General features: G+C 35.9%; 1 protein-coding gene and 1 long non-coding RNA gene across 15 annotated transcripts in view; one reads left to right on the top strand and one right to left on the bottom strand.

Moving 5' to 3' along the window:
* Window positions 1-17894, top strand: part of LOC127063433 (uncharacterized) — a 112659-nt gene that overhangs the window by 73025 nt on the left and 21740 nt on the right. For all 11 annotated transcript variants that reach the window (XR_007781351.1, XR_007781353.1, XR_007781352.1 and 8 more), the window contains one exon: window positions 2763-2877. Coding sequence is in view for 5 of the 11 variants with exons in the window: in XM_050993229.1 (XP_050849186.1) it covers window positions 2763-2877 (115 nt within the window). In the remaining 6 variants the exon portion in view is untranslated. The remainder of the gene's footprint in view (window positions 1-2762; window positions 2878-17894) is intronic.
* The window catches only part of LOC127063436 (uncharacterized), a 47152-nt gene that overhangs the window by 20761 nt on the left and 8497 nt on the right, over window positions 1-17894 (bottom strand). The window contains exons 1-2 of one of the 4 annotated variants that reach the window (XR_007781362.1): window positions 5655-5789; window positions 5350-5589 (exon numbers count right to left, since the gene is read on the bottom strand). The exons of 1 other annotated variant lie outside the window; for it this stretch is intronic. This is a non-coding gene — a long non-coding RNA (uncharacterized LOC127063436). Of the gene's footprint in view, window positions 1-5349; window positions 5790-15293; window positions 15411-17894 lie in introns of those variants that run through there. 2 more of the 4 variants (XR_007781360.1, XR_007781361.1) reach the window with 2 other exon arrangements.

Here is a 17894-nt window from a genome sequence, read left to right as displayed (position 1 = left end):
AATTCGCGAGAAGTGCAATAGTCACGCTTATAAGTTCAGCCACGCGCTCTAGCACTACAAACAGTTCTCGTCTTTACAAATTAATTCGTTTCGATCCCTCTTTCGTAAAGTAGTAATTAGTAAAGTGAAAATTCACATTTCCCATCAATGTAACGTAATAAATATGTTTTCTGTTCCTAATAATTAACTTTTCCCATTGAAAACTTTAATAACATTTATTTTCTCTTTTTCCTCTCTCTCTCTCTTTCTCTTTCTCTTTCTCTCTCTTTCACTCTTTCTTTCTTTCTTTCTCCAACTTTAATGGATATAATATTTTTATTAAAAAAAGAAAAAACTCTCGAATCAGAAATTTGTAAAAAGAAAAAAAAACAAACTTCTTGTAATATACCTAAATACAAATAAGATAATACTTCGATGTGAATTTATAATTAATCGACGTTTATTTCAAATATTCTCGGGCATTTATTTTCGTCTCATTAACTTCGGCTCAACTGGATGTAATATCCTTGAGCGAAAGAAAGGATAAAAAGGGAGAAAGGATAGAAAGGAAGTTTATAGCAATAAGAGTAAAGAGTGTAGTAAAAAAAAGAAGATAAAGAGGAATGATAATCTTTGTTATCAGAGAGACAGAGATAGAGAGAAAGAAAAGAGAGAGAGAGAGAGAGAGATTATAAAATCAATAAGATTCTCTTACGATCTTTGAAGTTATTTCGTGAATTTGTCGGAGTTTATTTCGGACAAAAAGATTAATATAGGATTTTACTATTCAACGCAAACACACTTGTACAATAACGCACGTTTTCTAGGACGGTACTTACATTTATATTTTTATGGATTCGGCTTAAAAAATTGGACGAACCCTCGATAAAAGTTGGAATTACGAGTTATGGTCTATTCGTGGAACGAACAGCAAAATTTGAGCTTTTGTGTTTTCAAAAGAGAGAGAAAAAGAGAAAAAGAGAGAGAGAATGAGAGAAAAAATCTTTTTTCTTTCTTTCCTCTTTTATATGCGCGAATTCAAAATCTCTCAGGTGGCTTTAAGATTTTTCGAAGTGGTTCAACCGTGGGAATAGTGGGCATATACTTTCCAACGAGAAAATCTCTTCGTTCGTTCATTCATTCTTCTTTCTGTTCATGTACAATCATGAGATATTTTCTATTCTTTTCGTTCTCTTTCCTTTCTATTGTAGATCTTGTTTATTCCTTCTTCTTTTTCTTTTCTTTCTTTCCCTCTGTCTTTTTATTCCCTTCTTTATCCAGTCTAACGTTTTCTCCTTTCTTCGCCATTATTTTTCAAATCTTTCCCGCTGCTTATTCTTTCTTTTTTTTCTTTTCCCCCTCGTTGAGATGTGTACTTAATAACAATAATCCCCTAATAACAATCGAGAAGTTATACTACCCTTGGGACGGCCAACCACCCTCCTCTTTTTCTCTCTGTTATCCACACCCCGTAACCCCTTCATTCTTGTACCCATCCCTCCGTGCAGAGCATAATGCTTGAAAACCTGCTCTCTTCGTCTCTTTCTTTTTCTTTCTTTCCTTCCTCTTCGGAACTACTACTTCCATTGTTGCCTCGAAGGATTTACCTTTTACCACGGCATTCGGAGGAGGTGGAACACGGAAGTGTGCTCGGATTTCATAAGTCGACGTGAAGATTATTTTACCATCCTTGCGGCGAATGCGAATTTGCATTTCCCACGATTACTCGCTATTGACTTTTGACGAGAGAGAACGAGAGAAAGAGAAAGAGAAAGAGAGAGAGAAGGAGAGAAAGAGGAAGACTGATTTATCGGATTCTTGCGAGAAAAGCAGTGAAAATTATTCGAAAGAGCTTTCGCTCGTTAGATGAAAGATAACTTGTAATTTCGTTTCAGTATCTTAAGTATCTTAATAATTCTTTTCTTTCTTTGTCTATAAGATTTCTGGAAATCATTTTCGTGCGAAAAGAAAAAGAAAAAAAAAGAAGAGAAAGGAAAAGAAAAGAAAAAAAAAGAAAAAGAGAGAGTAGAATATAATTGAAAAATAGATATCGTAGTTTTCCGTACAAATATTTTTTTCTAAATTGAAACATAAACGAGTTCGACGAAACGGAGAACTCACGATGGCTTTAAAGCGTAGAAACGTTTTCAAAACGAATCTCGATCGGAGCTGAATCTCCCGTATCTCTGGCTATAATAAATTTACGCTCGATACACGCTTGGTTCCGCTGCCGATACGTAATATTCATATTTATTTATGGAAGGGGAATCGAGAGAGCCAGGAACAGAAGAGAACTCTGCCGGCAGCTATTGATTTTTCAACGTTAACGCGTACGCCACATTTATGTCTCTCTTTTCATATATCGAACTCTATCGCTCTATTTGGTTGCTCATATAAGCCATCATTGTCAGGGGATATATATATATAAAAAAAAAGAAAGAAGTAAAAAAGTCGATTACAATTAATCCAATATCGATGTACATTCAGTAATTGCGAGAACGAATTGCGTATTATATATTGCGTTTCGTATATCTATATTTGTCTTTGATAATCGTAGAATATAAGAAAATAATAAGAAAAAAATTGGAAAGTTCTTATCTGTACATGATAATGAATATGTCGATGAAAATTTAAAAAATAGAAGTTATAGAGGAGAATATTTTTCCATATGTTAAAGTTATATCAAATTTTCTTTTTGCTTCTTTCGAAAGTCCCTATACATCATGTATATTAAATCAAGAACTCCATATTCGCAAATGTAAATTTGTCTGATCTCTTTGCAGATATCCCTACGAAAGCCTGTACCTACGTAAGGTATAGCAGTTTGGAAGACGTAAAACCGCAAGAACTCGGATTTTATCAGTTAGAATTCACTCCGACCGTCGTTTCGAAGATAAGGTAAGAATCTTTCTTTTTTTCATCACGTATAATATTATACACAAAATGATAATCGATAATTCACGATAAACATTCATAATTATTTCGTGCTAGAGATTAAATAGATACATTTCTTCTCCCTTTTTCTTTTCGTTGTTCATTACGAAGAACAATAAATAATAAACACGTGAATAACGATAGAAATTCTCGTCAAGAGTTGTCACAAGGAGAAAAAAGAAATAAGGCAGGGAAGTCGTGGATGATATTTCTTTAAAAATCAACGTACACCGAGCGTTGTGATTACTTTTGATAATTGCCTTTTTGTATTTTGTTCCAAAGCTTTTCTCTTTCCACTTTTCGCTCTACTACTTATCTCTCTCTCTCTCCCTCTCTTTCTCTTTCTCTCTCTATACTTCTCTCTCAGAGTCGTCGTCGCAGATAAACGTGGATAGTTCATAAGCTCGTAATCCTAAAACAAAACGTTGGCTAAGAAACAAAAGGATTCCCTTTCCCTACCATTCATTGTTACTCTTTTATTATTATCCTCTTCCATTTCATCCTTTCATCCCTCGCCTCTTCTACGAGTTGTCTCTTTAACGAGAATCTCTTAGAAGATTTTAGAACTTTCAGAAAAATTAATTACATTTTTCTTAAAGAATTCTATAATTATGAAAATTAGGTAAGGTTCGACGAAGGTTGTATCATACTCATATGGACGTTCTCGTTAAGGTACTCGTTGAGGACGTTCACAATTTTTTTTAAATAGGATTATTACTTAATTCTAATATTTTATCGATTAACCGGATGAAACGCTGGAGTATCGTCGGGGCGTTATAACACCGCGTTACAAACTCGATTAACCTCGTGGTATAACTTCGTACACCATGGCACTAGCAATCCTTCGCGACGATACACCTTGTAATCTCTCTTCCTCGAGACGATAGCAACGGAGCCTTCCAGAAGCAGCCCCTTTTCGTTGAACTACCAACCCTACTTCCGACCATAATCCATTTCTTCGGTGGTACATTTTGATACCGGTTACTATATTTTTGTTCGTTCTCTCCTATATGGGTATAAATTCTCTTTCTCTCTCCTACTTTATTCTTTCTTCTCAGAACCGAGGTCTCCTTTTTTTCCTGTACGGAAGTGGCGTAGGCAAGAGTCTTTATCTTTTCACCGGAGGTTCATTTTTGTCTAAGACGGTGAATGAGACTGGGAGAAACAGAGAGAGGAGATGGGGGATGGCAAGTGAGATATCTGAAAGAGAGAGATAGAGATAGAGATAGATATATATATAGAGAGAGAGGGAAAGAGAGAGAACGAAAAGAAAAAAAGAAAAAATATTATGATATGGTAGATGGGTAGGTAGATAGGTAGGTAGTAAAATAATAGAGATGGAGAAAAGTAGAAAAAAAGAACGCAGTGAAAGAGGAAAGAAATCAGAAGGAGCTCGGTGAAACGGTACGAAATTTCAAGAGTCTATTCTTCAAGTCTTCGGTCATGAAAACGCGTTGCATTGCGGACCATCAGCTACCGAGACTACCCTGTGGTATATTCGGTTGGTCTTAGAAAGAAAAAGAGAGAATGAGAAATAGAAGAAGCCGGGGGGAGATCGGTATTAAGGGATGAAGGGATTTCGTTTCGACGTATTTTGCCTGTAATCCAAACTGCCTCCTCCGTTTCCCACTCTCCTATGGCCTTCCCGTTTCCTCCAGATCACTATGCCGTGCCCTTCCTTTCTCTCTCTCTTTCTTTCTTTCTCTCTCTTTCTTCCTTTCTTTCTTTCTCTTTTCTAAGGTCGAAAGAAAGTCGAAGAGAAAGGAAGTTTCCACCAGCGAGGTTATATACTCTTATACTTCTTTCCCCCTTGCGGTGATTCTGGCCGAGGATCAAGGACGATTTTCGGGCACAAAGATTGGAAATCGTACTATCCGTTATTCTTCTTTCTCGTCTTTTTCTTCTTCTTCTTGTTCTTTTTCTTTTTCTTCTTTCTCTCTCTCTTTTCTTCTGTTTCCTCTCTGTCGCCATTGTGCTTCTTGAATTCTCCTAATGCGAAGGAAGAAAAAGAGAACGAGCTTCTGCATTTTACGAGTATGATCGACGCAGATCGCTTCGGTTTTGCAGCAAATCTGAATAAAGTTTTCTTATGTACTCAGCATCGATAGTACTCAGGCACTACACTTTTGTTTTTATGGAATGAAATATGTGTAAGTATTTAGGTATATTAAGGAAAGGAAATAATATATTTTTTTTCGGAAACAGAAATTATTGTTTCGTATTATAAAATGGTTAATTTTCATTATAACTATTATACTTTCGAGCTAAAAGCATATTACAAAGAGAGAGAGAGAGAGAGAGAGAGAGAGAGAGAGAGAGAGAGAGACAGACAGAAAGAAAAAAAATATAAATCCTTAATGAGAAAAAGGAAATAAATTTCATCGTGCATATTCTTTTCTGAATTTTTTGTCTGTCTAAGAGGCGATGTATACTTACATATATGTTCCTATATATAGAAACTTTAACCGCTCTTAACACGGTACAAATCGTTGAAGAGTTAAGGGTGGGTTCTTCTGTGCCATATGCGCCGGCATATACGTCTTCGTAATGGCGAAGGCACATATTTTAAAGTCAGTCTCATTTACCCTTCCACCAATCTCCGTGCACTGCCTCTATTTTTCCCCCTTTTCTTCGTTTTAAGCAGACTTCACGTGGGAGTTACGTGCGGCTTGAAATCTTGCGTTTGAAAAATTTTCATTTTAGTCGCCCTCTTTTTTCTTGCCGCTGTTCCTCTCTCTTACCCCTTTCTCCGTATCCTTCCTTTTTGCCAAAGGCTTACGATATTTAATGTGTGCAGGCTTTAAAAATGCTTTTAATGACGAACACACGGGCTTTTGATCGACGGTTGACATACTTTCCCTCCAATGTTTCCATCATTTTGCCTTTTTAATCTTATATATATATATGCATCCATCTATATGTGAAAATATCCTTTCAACTTCATCATTCGAATTTGCCTATTAAGACTTTGATAAAATAATCGAGATAAAACCAAGTAATACAGTTAATATATTAATCGTTAAAAATAAAAATCATGCAGTAAATGAAATTCACATCAGAATAAATCATGTGTGTACATATATATTATTAAGGATTAATTAGCGAATAAAATAAATGTTATTACTTTTGATAATAAAAACATTTGATAAAGAAAAACTGACAAAATCACGACTTAGTTTTATGTCACTAATCATAAAATATAAATCTTGCAAAGAATAAAGTTTTTAGAATTATCCATGTAGAAATAATTGCATATTATTATATAAGTATTAAGTTATACATTATCAAGGATTCATTCGGGAATGAAATTGATATTATCACTGTTATGTCAAATGGATAATTGTCATAATATCGAAATACTATTTGTCTGAACGAGAATCGACGATTATTTAATGGTTCTGATCATTTCAAGCTGATTTCTGAAATAGTCCAAATTCCTCTTGGCACACAAAGGCAATTTAGTATATATACATGTAGGTACAATATCCTATATGTATATATTGTAGAAACCACTGTCTGATTTTATCGTCGTACGAAATGTTGACAATTTCGAGATGCGTCACCTGTTGCGCCGCCGACACGATAAGCTTTCTCGTCGTCTTCCTTATTAAAGAACCTTTAAGATTCATCTTTGGTCTATGAATTTTCGTAGGTTTAAATCTGTTAGTAAGACGAATTATTTCATGATATTATTCCGATTATATATCGCTACGAGCTCGAATTCTGAACAAAATTTCATTAAACAAAGGGTTCATGCTTGCGGAAAAATGTTAATTGAGCATTACGTTCCGACTGCATTTTTCGAGAAAATTCAAGCGCAAAACTCACTCGACGTATCGCTAAATTTTCCTGTTTTATTTTTCTTCTTCTCTCTCTCTTTCTTTTTTTGTTTCGTATGTAGAGAAGTGAACGCGCTTAAACGGATCGTAAAGTTGTCGGAAAATCAGGGAATGCAGGAAAGTCGAACACGTTTCGTGCTTGAAATCGTCCGATATTGTATCTCTCGTTGCGAGAGTCAACCGTTTAGAAAAATCGATGGGCCCTCGTAAAAGCGAGATTTCCGCGAAGGTCTACCGGTTGAATGTTATGTACTTCACGGTAAACGTATAGCTTTTGTGTTACGGTAAATATATCACAAAAGCTGTCGGTACGCGACGCTATCTATGCGATAACGCCAGCTGTTCGTCGTGTAAATTTACACCTGCATTGGCGAACGTGGAACGCAGGTATACATAGAATAAAATTTTAACAAATCTTACGAAGATATATATATATATATATATATATATATATATATATACATGTATACAGACACACACACACATATATATATGAATACGTATATATACATGTCGCTGAAGAACGTATAGATATACATATGTGATATATGTACACACATACACACACACACACACACACACACACACATATATATATACTTTGAACAATGACGAGCATAGAAAACTCGACGACGCTTTTCGATTACGATTTCTTACCGATTTACCTAGCTATCCTTCGAAGACACTTAATCTTTTTCTCTTCGTCTCCTTTTCTCGATCTATTTTCTGATACCCTTCATCGCGAACGTCACATTCACAAAAGTCGATACGCCATTTTCTCGTATCTCTCTTACGATAAATCGTAAATCTTCGGGAAGATATTAAAGTATCTACCTACATCTGGGTTGCGTCCATCCGAGAGTCGTATTTACAACGCTCGGAGATCGATCGATAAATCGAGTTGGATATACGCTCTTCCAACTCTACTATTTTGGAAAAAAAAATCGAAACTCATCGAACGAGACAACGTTTTTCTTATTCTTATACGATTCTCGATACTGGTATTGCTGCCTCTATTCCTACTAGTACGAGAATGAGAGCGGCATAACAGGATTTATTATACGAAGAAATAAATTACGGATCGTCGGACTTATATAGAGAGATCGTCCATCACGAACGTCGACTCGATTTGTCGATTATTATTATCCTCGACGATATAACGGATACCTACATGTAACACAAACTTGTTACAGTGTTACCCACTCACATAGACACATATGTGAAAGTGAACGTGTACGTATCTTCGGCAAAGACGTAGAGAGACGGTAGAGACGTTCCCTCGATTTTTCACTTTTATCCATATAATAGAGAGCCGAAGTCTTGCTCGTCATCCACCTTATGAGCATACCGTTCTATGCTTTACCTTGTCCCGAAGAATAAGATCCTCCGTACAAATTTACTCGAGCATACTTCGCACCTTCAACATTTCCTACCTTATCTCCGATCTTATCACATTTCTCTGAGAAAATCGACGATTTAAGATTGTCAAGATTAAAGAAGAAGAAGAAAAAGGAGAAAAAAAAGAGAAAGAGAAGATCGGAGAGAAACGTATTGGCGTTCGTATCGCGAATGAAGAGATAAAGACATCTCTCTCTCTCTCTCTCTCTCTCTCTCTCTCTCTCTCTGTCAAAAAGAGGATCGCAGATCGAGCGTAATTCTGTAGTCCCTTGGATAATTTATCAGCCACCGGGATTTCGGTTATGCCTGAAACCTGCGGGTTATCCCGCGCCACTGCCACGAACCATTTGTTATACTTTCTTCTCCCGGTTTTTTTACTGTATCACCCCTTTTCTCCTTCGAGCTTATTATTTTCAAAATTGGCAGTGTAGGAACTTGTAACGCTTTAAAAATTTATGGCAAGGAAAGGAAAAAGAAATGAAACGAAACGAATTCTAAGACCGTTCCTCTGTTTTGTGAACGAAGAAATATTTAGTGATAGAGATTATAAAAACTTTGAAATATTTGAGTATAAAGAAAAAAAAATTTATACTATTTGATTTATTAATAATGTATATTTATTTTTTCTTTTAATTTTCATTATCTACGTAATAATCTATATGTGCGTGTATTATTCGAATGTATTTTGTAAAAAATTTTTCTCTTTGAAATATTTGAAATATTTATTAATTTCAGAAAAAAAGTAGTTCTTTTCATAGCTATAAACAATTAACAAAATTGAAATATTTCAACATTATAATTTTGATTATTTAAACAGATGTATTTCTGGTTTCTCATTACTTGATATATTTATTTAATTGATTACTACTTTAATTGATTTCTATTTTCAATTTAATCCAGATTTGATTGAAGAATCATAATGTATATTAATTACTACAAAACATACTAGAAACAATATTTTGATTAATATAAAAGTCGTTTCGATAACAATTTCAAGAGGAATTCTCGAACTTCTCGTATCACGTCACGAAAAGATACATATAGGGGTAGGAACCGTTCTATTTAAAGGACCTCGATCTCTCTTGCGGTTATCGTCTAGCCACGGAAAGAAAAGGAATAGAAAGAGGAGGAGAAGAGAAGAAGAAGAGAAGAGGAGGAGAAGAGAATAGAAGAGAATAGAAGAGAATAGAAGAGACGAGACGAGACGAGGAACAAATCGGTTCGGAATACCGCGCGAAAAGGGCTGGCCAGAAACTGGTGGAAGCGTACACGGAACGCGCGCGCATCGGAATTGCAAATGCAATCACAGGATAAAAATTGGCTGTCATCTGACGTGAAACGTAAGAGAAAGAGAGAAAGAGTTGGTGGCTGTGACCGTCGATGGGGGATGGAGAGAATGATTCTAGTGAGAAGAGGAGGATGAGACTGAAAAAGGCGAGAGTGAAAATGGAAGAAAAAAAATAGAATAAATAGACGGAGAAAAAGAGAATATATGTAACCGTTGAAATCGGTACGACGAAAATCGATTTCAAGTTGCACATGGTTACTATTTAAGTTCATGTGTATGTATTCGGATACTTATTTAAGTACATATCTCCGTGTGTGTATGGATATGCGTGTCGTTCGATTGAATTCTTGATTAAAAATTCCTGATCGCTCTACCATAGTATCATATCTTTTTAAAATTTTCGAAATATGATAATTTCATCTCGACGTTTGAACCTATCTCGTTTCCTTCCACTCCCGACAAATTTGTTATCGGCGTAAACACGGAATCAAAGCCTAAGGCAGAAATATCTTCTCCCTGTATCCATTCACGTTCGATGATCCTATATAATGAAATATTCCGAGTATTATACTCAATGGCCCGGGGTTATGAATATTTCAAGTTTATGTCATAGTTCATTCCGTAATAGTACACAGGAGTCGTCATAGTACACAGATATATAAAAAGATTAAATTTCGTATGTTCTCTATGTTATTTACAATGTTGCGTTATTGTGTTAAAATCTCTCTGTTAAACTTTTTACGTACGCACGTAATGTATTTATCAAAATGATATAGAAATTATTATTGTACTATGTAATTAAAAGTTTTCATTGAATGTAGTTCAATCAATATTTGAGGAGATAACTATCGTTTTTTTCTTTCAATGCTAATCTACATATCATTTTTCATATTAAAAACTTAAGAGACTCACTAAACGATTATCATCGACTGTTAGTCTGTAAGAAAGGATCTAACATTTCCTGAATTGAATATGGATATTATCAGAATGTTCAGAGAACTGATGGTGACGATGGGAAAATCTATGCGAGCTAATTTGTCGTAATATCTATCGGATTTCCGTTAAATACGTTTAAATCAGCTAATTTTAGGCATTTGCCTATATACATTCACGTATGAATTAATTATTTATTTATCATTATTTAAACGTATTTATAATATGCTTTATTTTATTTATTCAGTGAATCTACATCATGATTTTCAGTACTTCGATTAATTTAGTTTAACACATAACAAAATGCGTGCCAGAAATTGATATACAGATTATTGATATACAGTGTTATTATTAAAAAAAATATCAATTATAAATTAATATGATGCTTAATGTGTTCCAAACTTCTTATATATTTTTCTGAGAGATACACAGAGAGAGAGAGAGAGAGAGAGAGAGAGAGAGAGAGAGAGAGAGAGAGAGAAACAAATGGAAGGATACATGTTTTTAGATATATTTTTTTAAGAGAATTTTTATTTAATATTTATTACCTTGTTTGTTTGGTCGAAAATTAAAAAATTAAATCTTATTGAATTTGATATCTTCTCTCATATTATTTTAACAATGTACTCACTAAAGATACTTTTGTTTATTTTTCATAAAATTGCATAAATACGTACTTATTTGTGAATGATTATACTCTCTCTCTCTCTCTCTCTCTCTCTTTTGAGAATATGATATTATCTTGTTTATCATTTGACAATATAAAACGAATTCTTCCCTGATATTCTAAGGCAGAATACAAAAGAAGTCAGGAGCTATAGGCGGGTTAGTACATCGAAAGGAGGAAGTTCTTAGGGTCGTAGGGTGCTTTCTGAAAACATAATTCCTCTTCCTTAAGAAGCAATTAATTCCGGTCCCGAAGGGACGATAAAGGGTAAAAGGGATGAGACGGTAGGAGAATCCAGACATTTAAATTAAGTGGCTTCCTTCGAAATTAGATCAGAGAAAATGCTCACTATTGTATTCGCAATGCTACTCTTCTGTATTACTGTAAAAAATTTCAATATATCATTAGCAACGTGTACAGAGTATGTTCGATTTGGATTTAGAAATTCAAAGGAAAAAAAGGAAAAGAAAAACAAAGAAAAAAACAAATTTTAATTAAATATTCAAACACAGTAGGATAAAACGAAGTAATTTCGAACACTCAATGTGTCTGATGGAGTAAAACCGAAAAGTTACGATCAAAAAGGTTCACGATTATGTCGCATAAATCATACCAGGCAAATTTGCTGCTTTAATTATGAGCGAACATGGTCGGATGACGACAAGGAGTGGCTCATAAGAAAATCAAGAAGCTCGTCTAAGAAGCTTGTCAGAGACACTCGCCTGACTCTACCCTGAAGATTCACTAGACGTATATGAAAAAAGAAGAAAAAAAAGAAAAGGTAGGAAAGAAAACAAGGAACGAGGAGAGAATAGTTTCCACCTGCTCGCTCAAAACTCGGCCTATTTTCCTTTCCACGAGTCATCCTTGAAATCCTCCGCATTATACGAGCGTTATATTCGCACAGAGGATAGTTAATTCGGCGTAATATTCGCGAAAGCTTTCGAGAGCAGAGCTTTTTCATTAAGCAAAAGCCGCGTACACCGTATCACACCATGCGTGATCATACTTTTTTGCAAATATCAAAAGAGAACGAAAGAGAGAGAGAGAGAGAGAGAGAGAGAGAGAGAGAGAGACAGAGAAAGAGAGAGAGATAATTTTATGGTGTTTTCTTTTTATCGTGACGAATTCGCTGAAATGAGATTTGATGCCTTTATGGATGTCGCTTTTTTAAACAGAAAAATGACAGTGTGAGATGATCTGTTCAGTTGCCATAGGAATAACAAAGATAAAGAGCTTTACTACAGAAAAAAATAGCACGGTTCTAACTGTAGCGTTGACGTAGTAGAGATGAAATGTTTTCTATACCTAGCACTCTATGTAACATATTTTTTACAATAACAATGATCTTTCGAATATTTCGGAAGCGACAGTATGAAAAAAAAAAACAAAGAAAGAAATTTAATATAATATATCAATCATAAAATTATATCGTTTGTATGTATAAAAACCTGACATACATTGGATTATTTCGGAAAAGTTTCTACGTATTTTTCTTCTTTCTTCTTTTCTTTTAATTCCTTTTGTTTTCTTTTTTCTTTCAATTTATAAAAAATTCATTTCCACTTCCAGAGATTCACTCACAATTTTTATTAATGCGTTATGAAACTCCGAACGAATTCTATCAATTTCCCCTGATGAAAGCTTTCGAGCTTTCATCAGAAAAAAGACGTTATTATCACGATATTCTCGAGAGCTTCAACGTTATGAAAAGATATGCACGTCAATTTCACGCTATTCCTAACGATTTGCCATTCAACAACAACAACAACAGCAGCTAGTGCTACTACTACTTCTATTTCTACTACTACTGCTATTATACTACTACGACTATTACTACTATTACAACAACAATAAAATATCATGAAACCAAATTTCCAAAGGTATCTCGTTAGCATCAGATGTAACTGATGTCAGCACAAAAATCCGTTCAGAATTTTTTTCTTTGGGAAAAGCTTCCATCCATGACGTATGTAACGATCCCGTTAGACTTTCAACATTACCCATTGTATACATACGATGCACCATATAATCGCGACGCATTAGCATGTACATAGATAGACGTAGTGGAATGACGACGTAGCTTCTACAACGCTCGGGATGTATTTCGAGTAGGTACTCTTTCTAGTTTCACAGTCGTTTGCTTCTGTCTTGGCTCTGAAAAACAGTGATAGAAACAACGAGAGAAAGAGTGAGGGGGTAAAGGGGGAGAAAAAGAGAAAGAGAGAGAGAGAGAGAAAGATAGAGGAAGATAAACGCGAAAAATAGAAGCATACAACAAAACGTGGAATTAGTCGAGCTGAGAGAGAATATTGAGAGAGAGAAACAGAGAGATAAAGAGAGAGAGAGAGAGAGAGAAACAGAGAGACAGAAAGAGAAAGAGAGAGTGAGAGTAAGAGTGAGAGTGAGCAAGAGATAGATAGACATACAGAAAGAGAGAGAAAGAGGAATAGAAAGAGAGAGAGGGAGAGAGAAAAGGGTGGAGGATCTGCCAACGACAGGACGTGCTAGTCGGTTTATTTCAGTTCTGCGTCGTTAGACGGCTCACGTTTTCACGTGTGTATGTACGAACATACATTTTCTTGCTAATGTGTATGTGTGTATATGTGCGCGCGCGTATGTGTGTATATGCTACATGTACATGTATATGTGAACGCTACGGTGTATGTGCCGAGATGGTTCTAGCTTCTCCACGTAGGTAGAACATGTACGTTACCGGCGTTGCTGCTATTGCTGCATACGCGGTTTCGTGGGATGGCCCGATACAAAGGGATCCCTCGTATGACGCGTAACGGGTTGGCAACCTGCAACCGCCCCATTCGTGTATCCTCTACCGCCCTGGCAATAATTCAGTTATTAGATGGAGAACCAACGCTTAGGCTCGATTAACAAAGGATTCTCCTTAATATTGATGTGCCTACGTAGAATTTATATCGCTCGATTTTCTATCAATCTAATGTTATTTTTCGTCAACCATCCAATTCCTCATTACCACTTTCGAATTATATATGTATAGATGAATAGTACGCAGATTTGTAACTCGTTCATTATGGAAGAAAAAAATAGAATTCATTCTAATATCTACGTATGATATTTGTGGTAGGATAATGGTTAATAATACTATTTCGAAATCGAAGAGAATATCGCTCCGAGGAAAACGTGTGTACAACGAGTGAATTTGAATGTAACGAATGCAAATGAAATATAACTCGATTGCTCGACTCAAGAACAGAGGAAAAAAGAGAGAGAGAGAGAGAGACAATAAAATTCTCTTATATTCTTGTAATATTGTATACATATATACATGCATACATATATACATATTTAATAAAAGAGCTCGAAAACTAATGAATAAAACCCATTTATGAAATATATTTTTCATCGTGAATCAAAGGCACGTTCCCGTTGTTGGACGATTTTCTCTGGCGAACGATCAGATAACTCTTCGTTAATTCTTATAAATGAATCAGACTTAAAGCTTGGAAGTTCTTTCTCTTTCCTTCTGTCGACAAAATGAGTCAATATGAATGAGTAAAATCCATGAAATGATACCTTCCAAGACTTTCGGTATTTCACGGATAGAAATTCTAGTATCTCATAACTTTGCAATATTTCGTTGGTGACGAGGGGTTGGCTATAGAGGAGTAAAAGAGGATAGGACTGATACAGTACAATGCAACCGGCAGAGCGATTTGGAACGACAACGCCAGTTCCAGACAAGTTTTGCAGCCGAATGAATGAGTTTACCCCCAAGTTCTCGGTGGTTTTGACGAAGTTTCCATGCCGTTCTCCTTATCCTCTCTCTCTTTATCTCTCTTCATCCTTCACATATTCTCTCTTTCCCTCTCTCTCTCTCTCTCTCTCTCTGTATTTTACCTTCCGCGAAACTTAACTATGAGACACAAAAGGATCCGGGAAACTGTCGAAAACTTTAGCAGCAAGTTCATACGGGAGAAGTAATCAGTCCTAGTGTACTAACAGAATGGAGTCATTTAATACAGTCCGGTTTGATCTTCTAATTATCGTCAATGAATCTGTCGTAGGAGTCAAGTTCTTAAGCATAGAATTATCTCGTGACATGTTACCATTATCTTATTCTACGTATTGGCTTCTCGCATCGTAATACGTTTTCCAACATTGAGTTGAATCAGGGAATATCCTTGTATTACGTGATTGTTTCTGTTGAAATATCTCAAAGGAAAACACGTTTAATTAACATTTTTAGTCAACGAAGTAGACTCAAGTGTATACTTACAATTAGTTTCAGACCGCAGATAATTCGTAGCGACACACCCTTTGTCTTTGGTGGTGACTAAGATTAATAGATTTGGTAAAGGAGCTCCCTTGTGTTATTTCCGTGCCATAGGAATTTCTGCACATTCATACAGGCGACAAGGTTTAGTTAGTTCCAAAAAACGCGAATCACCAGCATCGATCTGTCTCTCTTTCTCTCTCTCTCTCTCTCTCTCTCTCTCTCTTTATATTTGCATTTGTGTTTGAGACTCTGATTGTTTTCAAGTATCAATATATCAAATGTAAGGTTAAGCTGATAAAAGCATCGATCTCGTGTTCGATCTCAAACTCTAAATGTTTAGTTGTAAGTGGTCGAATTGTGATGGAAACGTAGTAGACGATTTGAACAAACGTCAACGTCCTTTTGAACGCAGTTTGAGTTGGTCTGCATGACTTTGAAGTTTCGGTGGCTTCGACAAACTTTCCCTCTCCTGACCATTGGACACTAGAGGATACTACTAACCAAGGTAAACTACCAAACTGTCTCTGGAATTGCAAACGACGACTGCCGGATGCCAAACTGATTCCACTGGTAATTGCTGTCTGCGATGATAACTCACAATAGGTTATCCTAGTCAGAAATTTCGAAAAGTTAAAGCATTTTAACTCTGATAGAATACTGTTATACAAACTCAGAACATGTACATGTATGTAGATAGACAAGTGTCTTATGCAGTTACATCCGTTAATTAACGAAAGAACATACATGCTTGATTTATCGGCTTATAAATGTCAAAATTCGATCGAATCTTGATCAGCTAGCTTCCGACAAAGCTTTATTAAATTCCTGACAAATCGATCCCACAAGAAGCTGTCCGTAATATCGCTAACGAGCCACCATAATCGTCCATACTACGAATTGATTGATATCTCCATAATATTGGCTGCCCAACGAAACTTTCCAAGTTGTCGATGAACAACCACCGAATTACAATGTCAGTGTAATAACGGGGAACAGGTTACGAATAAAAGTGTCTTCTCTCTCTCTCTCTCTTTCTCTCTATCTACTCCCCTCTCTCCCATCCACCTTCTCTTTCTCTCTCATTTTCTCTGCTCGTTCGGACGCAGATTTATGAACAAAGTTAGCTGTCAATGTCGAACGCCGTTGGCTATCAGTGGAGCAAGATTAATGATGAAGGCTCGGCGTACAAAGTAATTTCGCCCATCCAAAGCGAAGTTACGCGACTCGGCGATGGTCCTGGCGGCGGCCCTTGTTTTCCTTATGGCACATTTATTCAACATTAGTGATACACGATTTAACTTCGTCTTGCCTCTATGCGCGTTCTACGTCTCTTGCTCTTCCTCTCTCTCTCTCTCTTTCTCTCTCTTTCTCTATCTATCTATCTCTCTTTCTCTTTCTCTGTTCGTAGCCACGAAAGGAGAGCAACCACGACGAGCTTCCATGAAGCGTCAGTTCTCTTACTCGTACCGCACACGATTCAACCCTTCGTTGTCCCCGTATGTCCTGTTAGCTCGATCTCCTTGCTTTCGCATGATTTATAACAACGGCCATCGCTCGGAGGAAGTTTTGCTTCCGTGCATCTACGACGTTTTCATTCTCTCTATCTAACTCCGTCTCTATCTTTCCTCTTTCTGTTTTACTCGATTTAGAAGCGAGTAACGATTCAACTTGTCCAACACATTTCAACATTATTATCGTCGCTATATTCTCGGACATATATTGCTAACTAATGTCGAAAATAGAGATACGTTTGATCGATGATCAATGTGAACGTTAAAATTTAATTACGGTTTTATTGCTATGAAAGAGAAATAGAGAGAGAGACAGAGAGAGAGAGAGAGAGAGAGAGAGAGAAAGAGAGGGGAAGAAGGGGAAGTATATTATTTGTTAGCAAAGGAACTTTCAAGTAGATAGAAAATTTCTAATTCAAGCGGTTATGCAAATTTTCAAGTTGCGATATGAAAGCTTCCGTGGGTGAGCTGATCGGAGTTAAACGACGCGATACAAATTGCAAAGAAAAAGCTGCATAACCATAATAAAAGAAGGAGCAAAGCTTGGTAAGTTTGCACACGAGTACTCCGACGTTCAACGTTACTCTTACTTCTTATACTTTCTTCTTCTTATATAAGTCTTATAACACGGTATAATCACGCGAGCTTAGGGAAGGTGATTGAGAACTCGAGCAAAGTCGCGGTTTTCTTTTTATTTTCTTTCTCTTCCTCTTTTAGTTTCGACGCAATAACTAAAAATGTGGTAGTGAAAAAAGTAGTTGTTATACAAAGTATCCGATATTAATTGTCAAAGATGAATTACACGATAAATGTAGAAGTTACATTAATAAAAATATTATTACTTTATGCAAATTATTTTTATGTATTTACTATAATGAAGATCATATTATAGCAATTACATTGAATAATAATTAATTGTTAGTATTCAAACGTTCGAATATTATTCTTATTCTTTCTCTCTTTATTTTTCCTGCAATCGTTTCTTATTCATAAACTTACCAAAACTGGTAGCTGCAAAGCTCGTTTCTCTCCATGCTTTTGCAATTTCATCAAAATATGTTACTTGATTCCTCGGGATGTGGGTTTTCGG

This window comes from Vespula vulgaris, chromosome 4 (genome assembly GCF_905475345.1).
Source record: "Vespula vulgaris chromosome 4, iyVesVulg1.1, whole genome shotgun sequence".
NCBI lineage: Eukaryota > Metazoa > Arthropoda > Insecta > Hymenoptera > Vespidae > Vespula > Vespula vulgaris.
The sequence above is the reverse complement of the archived record's forward strand: the minus strand, read 5'-3'. Positions and strand labels throughout refer to the sequence as shown.